The 20,707-nt window shown below is 31.6% G+C and overlaps 1 protein-coding gene across 1 annotated transcript; it reads left to right on the top strand.

Moving 5' to 3' along the window:
- Positions 1 to 17,698: 17,698 nt before the first annotated feature.
- On the top strand, positions 17,699 to 20,092 carry LOC120156128 (wall-associated receptor kinase-like 22). Its single transcript, XM_039167543.1, has 3 exons — positions 17,699 to 17,952; positions 18,026 to 18,136; positions 18,956 to 20,092. Exon 3 carries the CDS (start codon positions 18,958 to 18,960, stop codon positions 19,993 to 19,995), a length of 1,038 nt encoding a protein of 345 aa, XP_039023474.1. The 5' UTR covers positions 17,699 to 17,952; positions 18,026 to 18,136; positions 18,956 to 18,957; the 3' UTR covers positions 19,996 to 20,092.
- The last annotated feature ends 615 nt before the right edge of the window (positions 20,093 to 20,707 follow it).

Genomic DNA, 20,707 nt, shown 5'->3' with positions numbered 1-20,707 from the left:
TCGGGTAAGATGTTTTCACATGGTTTTCGAAAAATGAGAAAGTGATTTTTAAAGTTTCTCATTTAATGTTTTTAGAAAATGAAATTTTTGAAAAGTAAGAAAGCTATTTTCAAAGTTTCTTACCCATTAAACTATTTCCAAAATTAGTAAGACATTCGGGCCATCAGTAAGTCTTTCGACCATGATTATTAAATCCTTCGGGTTATCTGTCAGTCTTTCGAGCAAGATGATAAGTCATTCGGGCCTTCTATAAGACCTTAGGGCAAGATGTTTTCACATGATTTTCAAAAAAATGAGAAAGCGATTTTTAAAGTTTCTCATTTAATGTTTTTAGAAAATGAAATTTTTGAAAAGTAAGAAAACGATTACCAGAGTCTCTTACCTAGTAAACTATTTCCAAAATTTATAAGTCTTTTGGGTCATCAATAAGTCTTTCAAGGAAAATTGTAAGTCCTTTGGGCCATCCGTAAAACCTTTTGGTAGGATGTTTTCACTCTTTATTATTTTTGACTTCCTTGTGAAGAGAAGTCAATCTTTGTTATTCCTGACTCCCCAACAGAGTCAATTCTTGACTTCCTCATGAAGAGAAGTCAACTTTTGTTATTCCTGACTTCCCAGCAGAGTCAATCCTTGACTTTCTCGTGAAGAGAAGTCAACCTTTGTTATTCTTGACTTTCTCGTGAAGAAAGTAAATATTTGTTATCCCTGATTCCCCAACAGAGTCAATCATTGACTTCCTTGTGAAGAGAAGTCAATATTTTAGATTTGGTCTTCTTGAAAGAGTAGTGAAGCAAATCAATCTCAAGTCTGATCTCCCCGGAAGAGTAGAGGAGTAGATTCTACTTACTTCAGATTTGGTCTTCCCGAAATAGTAGAGAAGCAAATCAATCTCGAGTCTTATATCCCCGAAAGAGTAAAGGAGCAGATTCTTCTTATTTCATATTTTGTCTCCCGGAAAGAGTAGCGAAGCAAATCAATCTCGAGTATAATCCCCCCGAAAGAGTAGTGGAGCAGTTTCTTCTTATTTCAGATTCAGTCTTCCCGAGTAGCGAAGCAAATCAATCTTGAGTCTGATCTCCCCGAAAAAGTGGTGGAGCAAATTCTTCTTATTTCAGATTTCGTTTTCCAAAGACTTCTCAAGTCTTATCTCCGTGAAAGAAGAGTGGAACAGACCTGTCTTCCAAAATTGATTTGAATACCTGAAAAAGAGAAACAAGTCAAGTCTTATCTCCTTGAAAGAAGAGTGGAGCAGACCCGTCTTCCAAAATTGATTTGACTACTCGAAAAAATGGAACATATCAAGATTGATCTCCCCTGAAAGAATAGTGGAGTGGATTTCCCATCAAAACATAAAGTTAACTAGACGAAAATTCATTGTATTTTCGTTTTTGCCCTATTCTTGTTGACATAAGAATGAGCAAAGAGGGGTAGCTGTAGGCAGTGATTTGTGTCTATATATTTATTAATATATTACTATTATTATTAATTAAATAATAATTTTAATATATGCCCAAAATTACAAAGCCCAACTGGGGCCCAATTATAATCAAACCCGGAGCCCCATTTACAAGCAAACTCAAAACCCAAATCGGGCCCAAGAAGTGACCCAAAGCACAACACTTAACCCAGCAGGACAGAAGCCCAAGATCTAAAACTCTAGGGTTTCCCACATCTTTTCTAGCCGCCACCAGCTTAGCCGTTGGATTTTACTTTGAACCAACAGTCCAAATTAGCTCGGATTAGGGTTTTTTACCTTAAGAGATTATCAGTCACTTTCCTCAGTCCATCTGGAATGTCCACTTGTCGCGCATGAATGGCACGCGCCCAACTCTACTCAAGCCACCGCCGCTGTCATTGTCATCTCAATGGCCAGATCTAAAAGATCTGGGTGCATTAAATGCACCCAGTTAGAAATCGGCGTTGCCCCTAGTCACTGCCATATACCGGTGACTCAGAGGGAACCCATCCCTCTGGCCGGTCCGAACAAAGCTCAATGGGCCTATAAAACCCATCACCTTCAATAGAACAAGAAAACCAACTTCCATTTGAAGAGAGAAAAAATAAAAAAATAAGGAAAAAAACAGCAAACCAAAAACAAAGAAGAAGAGAAGGAAGAAAAGTCTTACCCTTGAAGCATCGCCTATCATCGGAAGCCGAATGTCACCGGAGATTCACGTTTTACTGAAGGTAAAACCTTCGGTTTCTTTTAGATCTAGGGTGATATAAGGGGTTTTAGGATGAGGGAGTTTTAGATTTGGGTTGAGGGTTTGGAGAACTACGATTTGGAGAAATTTTTAGGTCGTCAGTCGCCGTCGATGACGGCCAAAATCGTCGACAGACGGTGGCCGGAGGCTGCTGGTTTCCCTCTGATTTCCCTCTAATAAGGGATATTAGAGATAAGGCAGAGAAAATGAAATTCTCTCTTTTTAGAGAGAGAAAGAAAATGAAAAATGAGGGGTTGAGGGCCTTTTAGGCTGGTTATGGGGTATAAATACCATCTTCATATGACGTCGTTTTGGGGGAGGGATTTTGCATGTTGGGCTCAGGGGAAAATCATTCCCGCGATCCCTTAAGTTTTGAATCTTTACATTTTAGTCACTGTAATTGATTTCCCTATATTTTAATTTGGATTTCATATTGTATTTTGTTTCCATTTTAATCACTAATCGTATTTATATGTATTTTGTATAAAATATCTGATTTAGTCCTTAGATTTTAACAGTTTTTATTTTAATCCCGAATAATGATTAGGGTTAAATTACACTTCAAGTACCCATTTTTGCATGATATTTTTATTTTTGGCCATTACTTTCAATGTTTTACAATTTAATCCTGAATTTTAATATTTTTTAATTCTACATAATATTATTAGTTTATTTACAATTGTAATGCCTAACATATTAATTATTTACATTTGTTTCCTTAATCTTTTGTTAGTTTTATAATTTGATATTTAAATTTATTAAATTTATTATTTTAATATTTTATTTTTATATATTTATTGTATCTAAAATTTAGGGTAATACTATTTTATACAAGGAATCCATAAAAATATCCCCTTAATTGATTAGGGAGGTACTTTCGAGGATTATTCGTATAAAATAATATCATTTTTTATCATAATTTAAATGTTATTTGAATTTGTCAATTTCAATATTTAGATGACGTATAATCGTGTAAGTACCAATTATGGGTGTTGTGGAGATGCTAATTCTTCACCACACGTAACCGACACTTGAACTCTTTTCAAAATGAATCTCTGGTTAAATGCAGATCAATTTATCTTTTAAAATTATTTTTCTTAAAATTATCTTAAAATATATTTTTAGGTATTCGACCTACCTAACTCAAAAGTCGATGATGACTCCAAATTTGTCTATTTATGTATTTATTTAAAACTTAACATGTCCCAATAATAAGTAGGATCGATCCTCGAAAAAATCCTAAAAAGCCACAGGACCGTTTCGACAGTTTTTATGATATTTTTTTCATGATTTTCTGTTTCGTAGAGGGAGACCATTGAGCAGCACAGGTGACTACGATGAGAGACTGTTGACAGGTTTGATGATATGAGGCGTCTACGACGGAGAAAGATCCCTGCACGTGAGATGGATGCTCGGGGTGACCTAGCAGCGAGATAAGCTTTTGGAGACGTGTGCGTGATCTGGACGAGCGCAGTTGATCATATGCACAACAAATCTGACGGATGAGGTTCCCTTATCCCCATCCGAGCCATTGAATTCTAGAGACTTAAACAAAAAGACATTTGAGTTAAAGTTCACACAAAAATGGGTATTTACACAAAACAAATAAAATTTAAAAAATTTAGAATGTGATTTATAATTTTCTTATTTTGTAATCTTAAATTGTTTTAGTTCATTTTTTTTATTTTAATCCTAATGCAATAGAAGAGTTATGACTCGGTCAAACTCAATCGCTACGGGTACGGATGAGCATCGGTCGGGTTGGATTAGATTTCTGATCAACATGAAAATTATACACCCTTCGTCTGATCCGGCTCAATCCAAAATAATATACTTATAAAATATTATTTTTATTCAATAAAAAATATGGATTTAATTGAAAATAATAATATAGAGAGAGCTATTATTGAAATTATCCTAAATAAGGTAAAATTATATTTTTTCGGGTTGAATCGAATATTTTTCATCATAAATCTGTACCCAACTCGACTTGAGCATAATCTGTAAAAAAATTGATCTAACTCAAATCCAAATTATATTTTTAGAAAATCCGACATGATAGAAAAGAATCGAGTTGAAACTCGTCAGATTCGAGTTTTGTGTGTCCATATCTGTTATGAGGAATACGAAGAGGAAAAGAAAGATGAAGGTTATGAAGGAAAATATTAGGAGGGAATTGGAGAGAAGTCAGGAAAGTGATTATCGCCAAAAGAATGATGGCCGAATGAGGACTGATAAGGATTACTACACCATCCACGACCAAAAAGACTAACGGGGATTATTGTGTTTAGTTGATTCGGATTTAACAACCGTATTTTAGGACATACCAAATAAATAGATTTGATATCATCGATATGCATACACCCGGCGGCGGTGTTCGATACGTAAAGATCGTATATTAAAATTTAATCACCGTGAGTGATTTAGAGTAGAGATTTAAATAGCGGTCTGTTACTATAATAGTATTATTACATAGTAATAATAATGTTGTTTGAAGTCAATATTAAATTATCGTGTTATGAACAAGAGATGAAAGGAACAACCAAATCAACAATTAGAACCATTACAATTGTGCAAGGAAACATGTGTAAAGAAAGAGCCAAATACATCGGATGAATTCAAACATTTTGACCTAGTTGGTTAGCTTTATAAAGAAAAAGGATGTAACATAATAGAGTATCGAAAACCGTTATCAAAACATTCTCCTCTTATTCCTTCTTCTAGTTATCCTTCTTTCTTTTTATTTTCTCTACTTTTTTATATGAAATTACCGAATAGTTCATAACATTAGTGCTCTCGTTGAGAGAATGCGCTATGGTGAATGATACAGAGGGCATTAAAAGTCTGCAGGAGACTGTCGCTCACTACAAACATCTGCTGGGTTCTCTTCAAGCTCATGTCAAGGAAAAGAAGCACGTAAATGAAAAGAACCATCAAATGCTTGAAGATGTAATACGTCAAATAACTGCAATCTCAAACGTTTAATAAGCACCCCTGAAATTACTGGATCAGAGAAAGTTGAGCCTAAGCAAAATGAATTAAGCATAAATGCTCATTACATGTTCGACAATTTGTCAACACTAAAGATTAGTTATCGAGAATCGTAAGTTCATCTACCCATCTAAACAACAAAAATTCAGGATGAAGATCAGAATGTTAAATTACAAGAGTAGTTATCGAAGGAGATGGGGAACCTACATGTAATGAGCACTCAAATCATGTCAATGGCAGTAAGTGTGGAAACCATCAAATTCAATTCTTGACACTGTCAAATATATATGGTTAAACTCTTGGATGTTAGGTGTGTCGTATATTACTCGCAATGAATATAAATTACAGTTTATGCGGGTAATATATAAGGGGTTACCTATAAAGTATTTTCTGGTTCTAATTGTTCATGTTCGGAAAAATCTTGAAGGGACTCGTTCATTTGTGTTGGAACATGAGAAGGAATGGGTTAAGTTTGATAATCCTTACAAGTTCAGGCTTTTACAAATGGGGAAGGGTTGGTATGACTTGATTCCTGAGAAATTTTGAAGCCAACGATGACAAAGTGGTTCATTCTCTGGAGGCTTCAAATAAACGATTGGAGCAATTTTGAAGGACTCGTTCATTTGTGTTGGAACATGAGAATGGGTTAAGTTTGATAATCCTTACAAGTTCAGGCTTTTACAAATGGGGAAGGGTTGGTATGACTTGATTCCTGAGAAATTTTGAAGCCAACGATGACAAAGTGGTTCATTCTCTGGAGGCTTCAAATAAACGATTGGAGCAATTTTGATATCTTTTTTACTGCAGTAATTATTATTGTTAAAGGTGATTGAGGCGTTGAGCTTGCAAAAATTGTTGAGACACTTGCTGTTACTCCGAGTAAGGAGGATGTCCGAAATTATATAAGTATAACAAACGACTTTGTTTTTGTCAAGTTAAACCTATATCAATAGTACATGAGTTACAAGATTTTCGATGCTTGTCTCGATAACTAGAGCGTTGGTCAGAAGTTAATCTCGAAAGAATGAAGCCTTTATCAAGAAGGAGATGTTTTGCCAAGACTGTTCCTAGACCAGGTCTCTCTTCTTTACTTCTTTATGGAAACATATTAATGACAAGATTGTTGCTTAGAGTGGCCTAGGTTGCATGAATTTTAATTGTTCGAATAGTAAGAAATTGAGTGGAGATTGTGTTGGTTGCTTTGATTTGGTTGAGGAATAGGAGATTCATAGATATGTTAAGGCTAGAAGCAAGATTGGCTTTCTCATGGATGATGTTTTAGCTATGAGGAATGATGGAATTCAAATCGGATTCAATATTGGAGGAAGGTCTGGGACGTTTGATGCTAGAATCACTACATCAAAACTATTCTACAGCGGCATTTTTAACGGCGTTTTGAGAGTAAACACAATTAACTTTAAACATATAGCGGTTTTTCCATTCTAAATGTCGCAAAATGATAAATTTAGCGGCGTTTTTATAAAAACTTTTACTCTCAAAAAATGTTAAACGCCACTAAAATCGAGATTAGAATTAGAATTAAAATTTGTCAAAAAAAATGGTATAAATTATAAACAATGACTTTTGGTAGATACTATTTTCCTTCCTTTGCAGTTGCAAAGTCTAACACTACTATTATCAAATTCAACAAATTGGGTTTAAAAACTAAACTCTCGTGTATTTTTAGAATAAAGACGTTCAAGGACGAAGATAAATATTTGGGTAAACTACGCATTTAGTATCTAATTATCAATTTGGTCCGTTTTAGTACCTAAACTTTTAATTTTTTCAAAAGTATACTTAACATTTAGTTTTGTTCCATTTTAGTACTCGTCGTTAAAAACTTAATGTGTTTAATATCTAAACTATTAATTTTGACCCGTTTTAGTACATAACTTTCATTTTTTTTTCAAAACCTAACGTTAAATTTTGAAGGAGTATTAAAATGAAACAAAAACTAAATTTTAAGTATGATTTTGAGAAATGAAAGTTTGGGTATTAGAATGGACCAAAACTAATAGTTTAGGTGTAGACATTGAATTTCGTCCTGGCTTCGATTTCGATTTTATTTTATTATTTATTTTATTATGAGTTACTTTTATTATTTTATTAGAGTGGTACTTATATATATATATATATATATTATATATATTATAAGGTTACGTAATTATAATTATATATTATAAATACTAAATATAAACTAATTTTAAATTGGATACATATAAAATTAAATACTAATGTTTATTTTATTTATTGCAGATCAGTGTTACAAGATTCAATACAAGACAAGACAACCCGTATTACAAACCCTACCGACCCATATCAGTGTTGCAAGGAGATCTCCACACACAGCAGCTTTGCACGTTCATCACCACTTTGGTGGTCCCTTTCCATCCCAGCAGCCACGACAGCAAGGTTCACATGCACCAAATAGTTATTTCATCAATGGGACCACTCGTACGAGTCACCCACGAGGAGGACCGCAACAGCAGAATGAAGGACAAAATCGTTTTTGTAGCAGAGAATCAGAGGGCACTCGACCTTCACTAGTTGACGTACAAGAATTGGCAGACCCGTCACTCGTGCATGTGGAAAAAAAAAACAAAAGGGGAAGAGAGATTAGAGTCTGGAAAAGAATATAAAGAGAGAGCAATCAAAGATAAAGAAGGGGGGAGAGAAACCATTCTCAGAATCAAAACCCCCCTCATATTATATGCTATTTATTTGTTTTGTCCATGTAATCTGCCTTGCTTGATGTTATGCCATTAAAGTTGATATATTTACTATTGAGTCCCTTGTTTACTTTGCATGTTTTATTTTAGTTCCTTTTGCTCATTTGTTTATATTTTCTGCTTCTTTATACATTGGATACTGTATTTTGATATAATTCATTTTAGTCCTGCATGTTCGTTATGGTTTCGTTTCATTTCCAATACTATTTTTTAGCATTATTTTTGTGATCTTGTCCTTGGCCTTTGTTGTGTTTGTCGTTATGTTCTTAAAATTATTATTTCTATTATTTAGTTCCTTTTTTTTAAACATGTTTAGTTCGATTATTAGTGTTTGTCGTTATGTTTGTGTTTTAGTCCCGAAATTATTATTTCTATTATTTTTGTGTTTTAGTCCTTGTCCTTTGTTGTGTTTGTCGTTATGTTCTGAAAATTATTATTTCTATAATTTTGTTCCGTCTTTTTATTCAAGCATGTTTATTTCGATTATTAGTGTTTTGGCCAAGTATAAACGTATATTTACTTTTATGTTTAAGGATCACCTTTGCCCTTCTAGTAGACCAAATTTATCATTTTTGTCCCTATCGTATTTTCACATCAATTTAGCTCTCAAAGTTGTTTAATTGCATCATTATATGCCCTTCCCCTAACTTAAAACCCTAAATTATAAAACCTAAGTTAGTGTTTAGAGGTAAGAGGGTTATGTTTTAGGGTTTAGAGACTATAATTTGAGGTTTAAAATTAGGGGTAGAGTTATAAAATGATACAATTGAGCAACTTCGAGGATTAAATTGATGTGAAAATACGATAGGGACGAAAGTGATAAATTGATTTTACTATAAGAGCAAAGGTTACTATTTTGCCTTACTTTTATCACCAATTACTCATTGCATGTGTCTTATTTATTTCGTTAGGTTATATTAGGCCTGTAAATAAACTGAACATTCAGCGAACCGTTCATGAACCGTACGGCGGGAAGTTCGTTTATTTATTAAATGAACGAACATGAACGAGATTTTGCGTTCGTTTAATTAAAGGAACGAACACAAACAAAGGGTTTGTTCGTTCATTTACGTTCGTGAACGTTCGATTACATGTTCATTTATGTTCGTTCATTTATGTTCATTTATGTTCGAACATAGGGCAAGTTGAATATGTTACGAAGATTATTGAAATTGTTTGGATTTCAAGAAGATTGTTTTGTTGAACAAATTAACTTTAAGACTTTATTATGTTCATATAGCTTATTTATCATTTTTGTATGTTTTTGTCGTATTCAAACAAATTAACTCTAAAGTTGCAGGTTATATTAATAAATTTTAAGTTGTTATTCTTGTTGTTTACTTTTTTTACATTCATTTGTTGTGTTGGAATAAGTTTGTTTTTTGTGTTTGTATTGTTCGTTTATGTTCGTTCGTTTGTGTTCGTTTACGTTCGTTTATGTTTGTTTATCATTTAAATGAACGAACACGAACGAACATGAACAAGCTATATTCCTTAATAAACGAACATGAACAAAAAAAAATTTGTTCGTTTATGTTCGTGTTCGTTTATGTTCGTTTATTTATTAAATAAACGAACATGAACATACATCCGTTCGGTTCGTTTACAGGCCTAGATTATGCTATATATATATATATATATATCATCACTTGTTTTCTAATTATATAATGTACTTAAATAATGTGTTTTATATTTTACATACACTTAGTATTTCATACATTCGCATTTATTTCGTATATATATATAATATATGTATTATGTTTTCTTCATTAAACATCAATCTAAAATGTGTATAGTATTAAATATATTTTGTTGGCTTTTATTATAAATATTTTTAAATTATTATTTGTATGAATAATTTATGGAGACGAGCCTTAACGGGTAAAGAGTATATCTTCGAGAATTGTTCCTATAAAATGGTATGCTTTTATTCGAGTAAATATTAAATATATATATTATTTAAACATCAAGGTAATTTTATTTTGTACGAGGAATTGAACTCACCTTAATTGACAACGATCGTGTTCTCGAGAGTTGTTCATACAATGTAATATCCTTTTTATTTAAGTGATTAATTTTAAATAATCTGTCAAAAATCAGGGCAAGGTTTTTTTGTATGGAAAATCTATAGAAACGTGTCTTAACTGAAAAGGAAAGTGTTTCTGAGTATTGTTCGTACAAAATGGTACCCCTTTTAATTTTTCAAAAAATGGATCATAATTTAAATACCATTCGAATTTATAATTTTAAAACATAAAGATGACCTATAATCATTTTGTTACCCATTTTTGGCATTGTGGGGTGTTCATCATTCCCTACTTGTAATCGACTCTCAAACCCTTAAAAATGAATTTCTGATTAAACTCAAACTATTTTTTTGTGTTTCTAAATGTTTTTTCTTAAAATTATTTTAAAAGATAATTTTAGGCTTAAAACTCTAGTTTTCAAAATTAAGTTGATTCGATCATCGAGCTAAGTTAGGTCAAAAAGTTTAAGGATCGTTCCGACATTAGGTATTAAAGTATAATTTACTTTTAAAGATTCCAACATTAAACTTATTATGGGTAAACTATATCATGGTTATTGATGTTTGAATCATATTTTACTTTTGGCAAAAAGACACTTGAGGTCCCTGATTTTTCTAAAAAAATTAATGTGTCCCTCATCCTATTTTTGGATCAATGTGGCCCTTCAACTCGAAAAAAGAATCCAATGTGGTTCTTTGACCAACGTTTTCTATCATTGACCAACGGTTCCTTTAATACCTACTATTATAAATTGGATAAATTACACCATTCACCACTCAACTATTTTCTTCTCTTCTATTTTAGTCACTAAACTCTAAAAAATTTCAATTTCGGAAACTAGCGACTTTAAGGACTAAAGCTATGGTTAACTCATTTTATTTTGAGCATAAAACCCACGTCCCTTCTCTCTGACTGAGAAGAAGATATACAATTGCTTTGTTGCTCAATCAGAAGAGTATAAGTAAACCCATATTTCCCTGGAGAAATCCAAACAAGAAATCAAGTTCCTCCGGGAAAATCTGGAGAAATATGAATGTTCATCCGAGGTTGCATCACATAGTTCCATGGGGGATGACCATTTGTAGAGGTTCGAATCCGAGATTCGAGTAACAAAGAAAAAAAAAACTTACGTTGTGCATTAGAGAAAGAGAGCGTTTGTTCATTGAAGGAAAAGAGGTTAGCTGAGGAAGTGGACTCGTTAAAGACTCAACTCAAATCCACCATTAAAGCCGAAGAGAACAACAAAAAGACCATGGATGATTTAGCCATGGCGTTGAAGGAAGTGAAAGCCCAAGCAGATGAAACCAATGAGAAACTCCTTTTCACAAACCTCGAGCTGGAGAAAACAAAAGGGAAAGTCCAAGACTTGAAGCATCAGCTGAGGATCATGGTCCATGGAGGAAAAGTCCAATACAAATATTTGATGGCTTGGAAACCAGGACTGAGGTTGTTCTTGTTGAGGAGAATGGGAGAATTGGAGAAACTAGATTAAATATGACTTTGCATGAAAGACAGATGGTGGTGCAATTTAAGGAATTGGACAGTTCTTAAAAATTATAGGAGAATAAAAAAAGGACGCGGCGGCGGGGAAGGGAGATTGTAGGAGGAAGAGGAAGAAGAAGCTTACCCCCCGGAGGAGGATATGTCGCTGGTTCGGCTTTTTTTTTTAAATAAAAATAAAAATCCTATAATTGTGACACATGTCATTTAAGTTTTTGGGTTATGATTAAATTAAAAACCTCTAAAGTTTAGTGATCAAAACGAAAAAGAGAAAATAATTGAGTGATGACTGATGTAATTTATCCAATTTAAACATCATTAAATTGAGGACACTTATATGCTTAACGTGCCACATCAGTAGAAAGTATCAGATCCGTTAATCAACGACAGAAAAAGTTGTTAAAAATATCACATTAAATTTTTTTTTCGGAGAACCACATTGATCAAAAAAAAATGATAAGGACCACATTATTTTTTTTAAAGTTCAAGTGTCTTTGATGCATTTTACCTTTATTTTTTATCATGAAATTTTGAAAAACTATGTTACACATTATTAATATTATCATTTTATAATAAAGTGATATACTCATAAAAAAGATAATATCTAATTTGATTCTTAAAATATTGTTAGAATAGTATCAAGGTTCTTCAACAACTTATCATTCGAAATGCTTGCAAGATTTAGTCCCGCGTTGTGATAAAATAACCAGAAGAGTTGCAATGCTTGACGACATAGTCAACTATGCTCAATCTCTTCAACGACAAGTTGTGGTAATAAGATCAGACGTACGGTCAATGTTGTCAGGCTTTGAACATTTTTATTTGGACAAAGATCTCTTTGTTAACTTATTGTATATGTTGATGGCATTTGATTAAAACTTTGGTGGACAATTTATCCTTTGAAATTTTGATTGATAGTCGTGGTCGACAGTTGTTCGATTGTTTACCAATATTGGGATATTATAATTACGGTGAGGAGAGAAGGAGTTGAGGACGTTTATAGTGACTAATAGTGCAAGTGTCAAATGTTGAGCTATAATAATTATATGGGTAAAGTATAGTAATGGTCATTGAACATTTCTGAAGCTTGCATTTAGGTCCCTCAACTTTTAAAACTTGCAATACAGTCCCCCAATATTTATTCCGTTTGCAATATGGTCCCCCAACTTAAACCACCGTTAGAAAATTAGGGTAAATTATATAAACGGTCATTGAACTTTTTAGGCACTTGAATTTAGGTCTCTCAACTTTTAAAACTTACAAAACAGTCCTCAATTTCATTCTAAACCCCAATTTTTAAAGCAATTCAATTTAATTTTAAACCCTAAATTTCAAAATAATTCAATTAAATTTTAAACCCCAAATTCTAAAATACTTCAATTTAAGGTTTCGAATGTAATTAAATTATTTTGGAATTTAGGGTTTAGAATGAAATTAAGGTGTTTTGAAATTTTGAACATGAATTTACTATTTGACAATATTTATTTCAATATAAATTTGAGGTTTGTTTAACTGTTTATATCAACTTTGAACAACAATATGCATTGATTAAACATCCCGAATAGAAAAATGGAAGCACTCTATTCGGTATTTCAACTTCCCATAAACTCTGCTCATTTCTTCAACTTTTGACTATATGAAATTCGGAACACTCATTTGGAGCATTATGATTTAAGTACCACTATGTTCTTGCATGCTATTTTTTTTATCAGATTTGAGTTCCTAACCCTTCAGTGCTTTACAGTGCGATCATTTATGATTCACCTGAATTTGCTCATACAGTGATCATTTATGATTTAGTAGAATCAATGGTTTAGAATGAAATTGAATTACTTTGGAAATTGGGGTTTAAAATAAAATTGAGGACTGTTTTGCAAGTTTTAAAAGTTGGGAGACCTAAATTCAAGTGCCTAAAAAGTTCAATGACTGTTTATATAATTTACCCTAATTTTCTAACGGTGGTTTAAGTTGGGGGATCATATTGCAAACGGAATAAATGTTGGGGGACTGTATTGCAATTTTTAAAAGTTGAGGGACCTAAATGTAAGCTTCGGAAATGTTCAATGACCATTACTATACTTTACCCTAATTATATATGAGTTAATAGGATAGACAAGCCTGTTTGATGTAGTCAGCTGTCAATTGGTTTTGGTAAATCTCGTCAGATTGTTAGAGGTTTTTCTTAAAGGTTTGTGGTCAAGGAGTGTAAGAAAATTATGATTATTTGAAAGTTGATAGGATTAATAGATAGATAAAATAAATTATTCATTATTGAACTTTATTTTCTCTTTCTCTTATTATATTTATTATACTTTTAATTTTTTTAATTTATTTATTGAACTTCGAATTGCTCTTATTTTGATCATCTTGAATTATTTTATTAATATTTTTATATGGCGTTCCATTTTTTATTATTATTTAATATAAAAATAATTTAAAATATAAAATAAAAATTGAAGGTGGTCGAACGCCACAGTCGACCACCATCGACCGTCGTAGATGGTGGTCTTCCGGTCCCAAATTTCATGGGTCAATTCACCTCGAGCCCCTGAGTCCGAATCTTATGGTTGTTTCGTCGAAAAATGTCTCAAAACCCTGAATCTCAACCAAAACATTTTGACTTCCTCAATTTCGATCTCTAGTTCGTGGACTTCGGGATAAGTTCTAACAAAATAAAAGTAAGATTCAGACTCAAGGTGTCGAGACGAAACGACCCATGAAATTTGAGATCGAATGACGACCAATGATGACGTCCAATCACCTTCTGTTTTTATTTTTTATTTTAAATTATTTTATTAAATAATAATAATAAAATATCACATCATACGAAAATAATAAAATAAATAAGGATGATCAAAACAAGAACAATTCTAAATTTCAATGAGTAAATTAAAAGATTTGAAAATACAATAAATAAAATAGAAGAAGGAATATAATTCAGTGAAGAATAATAAAATTTATCTTTAAGAGATATAATTCGTTGACAATAAATTTAACTCAAGTAAATCATATTAATCTATCAAAATTCATGTCAATACGTCGTAACTTCCTAAGGGTGTGCTGCTCCTTAGTCCTTGGGGAGATCTGAGTCTATATAAGCGGGAAAAGGGGTTGTTCGGAAGGTTAATATGTAGAGATTAATCTTATGTAAGAGGTTTGAAAGAGCTACATCAATGCTCTTTTGGGATCGGAAAACTCTAAGAACTAATTTGCCGTTGGACTTGGGTGATGTTCTAGCAATAATTTGAGGATAATTTCCTTTTTACTATTTTATTAAAATATCTGTCATCAATTCAGTGAAAAGTAATAATCCAATAATTATTTTTGTTATAAATCAATAATATTAACAATTAGATCATAAATTTTTAAATGTCAGTGGTAACAATTTTTTCTTAAACATTAGTGATTATTATTATAATTTACCCTTTTATTTTATATATATAATGAATGTTCAAAAATACTTTATTTGAATTATCCGACCGTTAGGTCGATGACCTAATTTAAAATTATCAAGTATTTTAAAGGAAAATACTCAAATCTGCGAGTCGGGTAGTCGACTCACTATTTTTGGTAAGTTTTTGGGTCGGGCTAAGGTTACAAAATTTACCTTAATCGGATACTTTCCAACTCGATTATCCTTTTTCTATTTTTTATTATTATTAATATTTAAATTAAAATTTTCTTTTTAATTTCAAAATTATTTCACCCTAACATTCTCAATCCCTTATTTTCTAATTTATTTCACCTTAACATTTAAATTATTTCTCAAATTGTTTTTTTTCAATCTCAAAATATTCTAAATTTAATTTTATTTATTAAATGTTATTTTTTTGAGATTTCTAAATTTTACTTTTGAATTATGCAATTTGAATTTCAAGATTTTATGTTTGGATAATGTATTATTCACTTTTAAGTTTTAGATTTTATGTCTTCTATGTGTTATTTTTCAAAAAAAGAAAAAGAAAATATAAATAAATAAATATTAATTGAATACTTATGAGAAAATACAGGTATCAAATTTTATGGGTACCTGATTTGTAAATACCTACTTATTATGAATAGAGACACAAAATGAATAACTATTACCCAAAATTTCCAATATCCAAAAATATCCATACGTAAACACCCCTAGTATATATATGAATGCATGTATGTATGTATGTAACCCTAGTGTGTGTATATATATAACTTTTGGAAGTCAACCCATCAATGTTAAGAGAACTCGTGCTGAAGAATACAAATCCTATGCCCCTAATTTGGACCTTTATTTGTGCCTCATTTTAAAAGAATATGTCACCTGTTATTTTTACATTTTTTCTCCAGTGTATTTTATGTTAAAAACTAAAAAATTAAAATTAATTAATAAAAAAGGAAAATGAAACTTTAATTTATATAATAAAATAGTAAAAATATTTATACTGAATCAAAAATATTTAATTAATATTTTATTTTAAATGATTAAATATATATATCTGTGTGTGCGCACGCTCACGCGCAAATTTAAATATAATAACAAAATAACTTTAAATTTAATTTTTATAAAATTTAAAAAGTAAATATATTGATCAATTTATAATATAATTATTATATAATATATATTTTTATAATACACAATTTTATCTCTTATCAATTAGAAATTATTTCATAAATTTAATAAAATAGTAAGTTTGATAATTTTTTTTATATTTTTCAATCATTTAATTGATTTTTTATATTTTTTTCAAAATATTTTTTTACTATCCATTTATAATATAATTGTTATATACACAAACTTCTCAAACTGTAAATTTACTTCAATTAAATTATGTCAATTCATTATTCTATTAATTTTTAACACTTTAAAATTTTTAAATTGAGATTTTGTTTTTTATATTTCAATTTATAAAATAATTTTATTTTAGAACAATTTTTAAAATATTTATTTCAATTTGAATATTTAATTATTTTAAATAATATTAATTAAATATTTTCTGAAACAATAAAAATAAAAACTACTTTTACTTTTCAATTCAGTAAATTAAATTTTCATTCTTATTTCCTGTTAATTAATTTAATTATTTTACTTTAAATTTAAATTTTTAAAAATAATTTTCAACAGAAATATAAAAGAGAAATAATAATAATAATAATAATAATAAAAAAGACACATGGCGTGTTTTTTTCTAAAGGGGCACACAAGGTGGGGGCAGAGCATTTGCATTCGCGTGCTGAACTCTTTATCTCGAAGTAGACGGGGTACTTGTTCAATTATTTCTTACTTGACTTTTTCCTGCAATCTATATTACTCCAACTTTATATTTTTAACAAAATATTCAAGTTATATTAAAAAATATAAATCAAATTATTTAAGTGGTTATAGTTAGAAATCTCATATTTAAGAGATTGTACGATATTTAAATATTTATTATCAAGTTATTAAAAATATTTAGAACAAGTGCTATCAGTAAACATTTTAGATTAATAAAAAAAGTTATATTAAAAAAAAAGAAAAAAATCCTTTATCTGACTAGTATTTAACATTTAATGCAGAGGACGTGACACATGACCCTCCTCCCTTGGTGCAAAGATACATGTTCTGTTTCTCTTTAGTTTCCCCTATAAAGTTGGGTTAAACGATCCAAATAGGAGCAACCAGAAAGATAATGGTGGCCACATTTGCATTATGTTTGAGTATTTTGCTTTTGCTAATTACCAATCCAGCATTAGCAGCAATTTCCACCGCAAAACCTGGTTGCAAAGAAACCTGTGGGAACACTAAAGTTCCCTACCCTTTTGGAATCGGACTCCATTGTTCCTTGAATTCGTGGTTTGAGGTCTCCTGCAATGAAACCTCAACCCCTCCCACAGTCTTACTAAAGACAACACAGATGGAGGTGTTGAACTTCTCTCTGAGATCCTCCGGTTACGACTCCGACCTTGAGTTCCACCGCGTCAAGAGTCCGCTCGTTTCGATGAACTGTTCGAGAACCGAAGCCAGCCTTGGGGTGGACCTAACAGGCAGCCCTTTCTTCTTTTCGGAATTCAGGAATAGGATCGTGGCATGTACCTCGGGCACGATCTTCGATGGTAATATTACCAACACCTGCTCTCAAGGTACTATCAGAATCAAATCATAATAAACATTATTGGTCATTTAATTTTATATGTACTTTATGATGGTATCGTACAATGTTCAAACAGGTACGTGCTGCGAGACGGTAATGACATCGGTTCTGAAAACGTTTGATGCTAGGTCACTCCGATTAGGATCGGATGGGTGCAACTCAGCTTACTTGGTGGAGCAAAACTGGAGGGATTCGTATACGGCGGACGGATCTGTTGGTGCTGTGATCGATTGGGCAATACCCGATGAGGCTTTTGAGTTGAGCAAATCTGGAAAAGAATATAGTTGTAAGCAGTACGGTTTGATTCTTGACGAGCCTCATCTGGACAAATCAATTCGATGTTATTGTAACCATGGTTATCAAGGGAATGCATATCTTCTTAATGGATGCCAAGGTAAGAATGTTTTACTAACTAGAATCATCCATGCCTTGATTGCTTCTTAATTTGTTTTAATGAAATGATTTAGATATTGATGAATGCCTTGATGAGACTAAAAATCCTTGTGGGGAAGTGAAGTGTATTAATAGGCCCGGCTCTTACCAATGTGAACGAAGAAAAACTTGGGTTATTCCTTTAGGTATTTATCTCTTATCCACTCTAATCTCTCTATCCCCTATTTCACTTAATTTCTCTATGCCATAATGTTAAAATGTTTTCTTATAATGTCACAAATAATATTAACCTTTGATTAAATAATTATTTTGATCTATATGTTTTTAGAATATTTTGACTTCCAACATTTCATTTTGAGGTAAAAGTATCATTCTATGGATGAAAACCGTTAGCTAACAAACGATTAATGCTCCAAAATATGGGTCTTTTTACCGTAAAATTAAATGTTGGAGGCAAAAATATTTCGAAAAAAAAGAATAAGGTTTAAAATGACTATTCAGTCAAACGTTATGAGTCTTTTTGTCTTAAAATGAAAGTTGGGGCAAAAAATACTCCAAAGAGAGAGAAAAGAATAAGAATTAAAATGATTATTTTAATAACGGTTGGGGCTATTTTTGGCTTTATTCTAAATTATTTTGGCTCTATTCTTTTGCTTTGTAGCATTGTGGTATTAACATTTTATTTTAGGATAAAAACTCGTAATGTTTAACTAAATAGTCACTTCATTCATTATTCTTGTTTATTTAACTATTTTGACTTCAATATTTTATTTTAGGACAAAATAGTTCTATTTTAGAGGGTTAATTGTTTATTGACTAATAGTTTTCATTCTAGAATGATTTCTTTTATCTCAAAATGAAGTGTTAGGGTCCATAATATTAAAAAAGAACAGAAGCTAAAGTGACTATTTACTTAAACTTGATAGACTTCCGTTGTTATGTTTACCTTTATTACCATAACGATTTAGGTGTATAGCTAAAAGTTTGTATGCGTATTTTTGAAGGAATGGGTCTTGGCTTTGGATCATTGTGCTTAGTGATGGGTGGATGGTGGCTATACAAATTTGTAAAGAAAAGAAGGGAAATCAAGTTGAAGAAAAAGTTTTTCAAACGCAACGGTGGGTTATTACTGCAACAACAAATGTTTGCAAAGGATGGAGGTTTAGAGAACACCAAGATATTTACTTCCAAGGAGTTGGATAAAGCAACGGATAATTTCAACAAGAACCGAGTGGTCGGCCAAGGCGGACAAGGTACCGTTTACAAAGGAATGCTGACCGATGGCCGAATTGTCGCCGTTAAAAAGTCCAAAGGAATGGTTGCAGAGAACGTCGAAGAGTTCATCAATGAAGTCACCATTCTTTCTCAGATTAACCATAGACACGTGGTTAAACTGTTAGGATGCTGCCTTGAGACACAAGTTCCGTTACTGGTTTACGAATTCGTCTCCAATGGAACGATTTTCCAGTACTTGCATGACCAAAGTGATGAATTTTTTATGTCGTGGGGAACACGCATAAGAATCGCCAAAGAAACCTCCGAAGCCCTATCGTATTTGCACTCTTCGGCTTCTATTCCGATTTACCATCGAGACATCAAGTCCACCAACATCTTATTGGATGAAAAGTTCAAGGCGAAAGTTTCGGATTTCGGGATATCGAGACTAATTCCCATCGATCAAACTCACTTGACTACCAATGTTCAAGGCACGTTTGGGTACCTAGATCCCGAGTATTTTCAATCGAGTCAATTCACGGAGAAAAGTGATGTCTATAGCTTTGGAGTGGTGCTCGTCGAGTTACTAACAGGGGAAAAGCCGGTTTCGTTTGAAAGGGATGAAAATCGTAGAAGTTTAGCCTCGTATTTCATCAATTCCGTGGAAGAGAATCGAGTGTTCGACATCGTTGACAGTCGAGTTATGAAGCAAGCAAAACGTGAAGAAGTAATGATGGTGGCTAAACTTGCGTACCAATGCTTGAGCTTGAGTGGGAAGATGCGACCAATGATGAAAGAAGTAAGTATACAGTTGGGGCATATTCTTTAAATGCAAAAGTATTCGAATGTCGATCAACACAAGCAAGAAGAGATGGAGTGTATTAAAATGGATTTAAGCAGTAGCTCTCGCGATTCCATGTATTTTTCAATAGTTTATAGGATTAAATATTGACATTGGTCGAAATATTAATTTTTTTTATAAAAAATCTCAAAATTCAAGACACAATATTTAATTTATCTAATATTTAAACTTACAATGACCTAAATTATTATTAGACCATACAATTTGAGAACATAAGATTATCCTTCTTTAATTCAACTCTTATTTAATTAAATATTTAATAAATTCTTATATTTTTTAATTTACATAATTATATTTATATATTTAAATATTATTAAATTAAAATTTATTGAATATATAAAATTTTTACAAGTGAAACCCGTCCTTGGGTTCAAGTTTTGTCTCCGAAAATACTTCTTTTTCCAGAAAAACAAAGCCCTTTGCTTCCGGCTAAATAAAGTAATTAACGTTGTGAGGGTTTTGGATCAGAAAATGTTTGAAACAATAATTTCGAAAAAGAAGAAGAAATTTTACACAATAATTCTGAATCATGAATTTTAAAATTAATTCCGAAACAGAAAATGTTAATAGTTAATTCTGAAACAGAAAATTTAAAAATTAATTTCGAAACATGAAATTTTAAAAATTAATTTCGAAACAGGTAGTGTAAAAGACTAATTCCGAAATAGGTAATTTTTAT

The sequence above is a fragment of the Hibiscus syriacus genome, unplaced genomic scaffold (assembly GCF_006381635.1).
Source record: "Hibiscus syriacus cultivar Baekdansim isolate YM2019G1 unplaced genomic scaffold, ASM638163v2 tig00111213_pilon, whole genome shotgun sequence".
In the NCBI taxonomy this organism is placed as follows: Eukaryota; Viridiplantae; Streptophyta; class Magnoliopsida; order Malvales; family Malvaceae; genus Hibiscus; species Hibiscus syriacus.
Note: the sequence above shows the minus strand (reverse complement) of the source record. Positions and strands in the feature narration are given on the sequence as shown.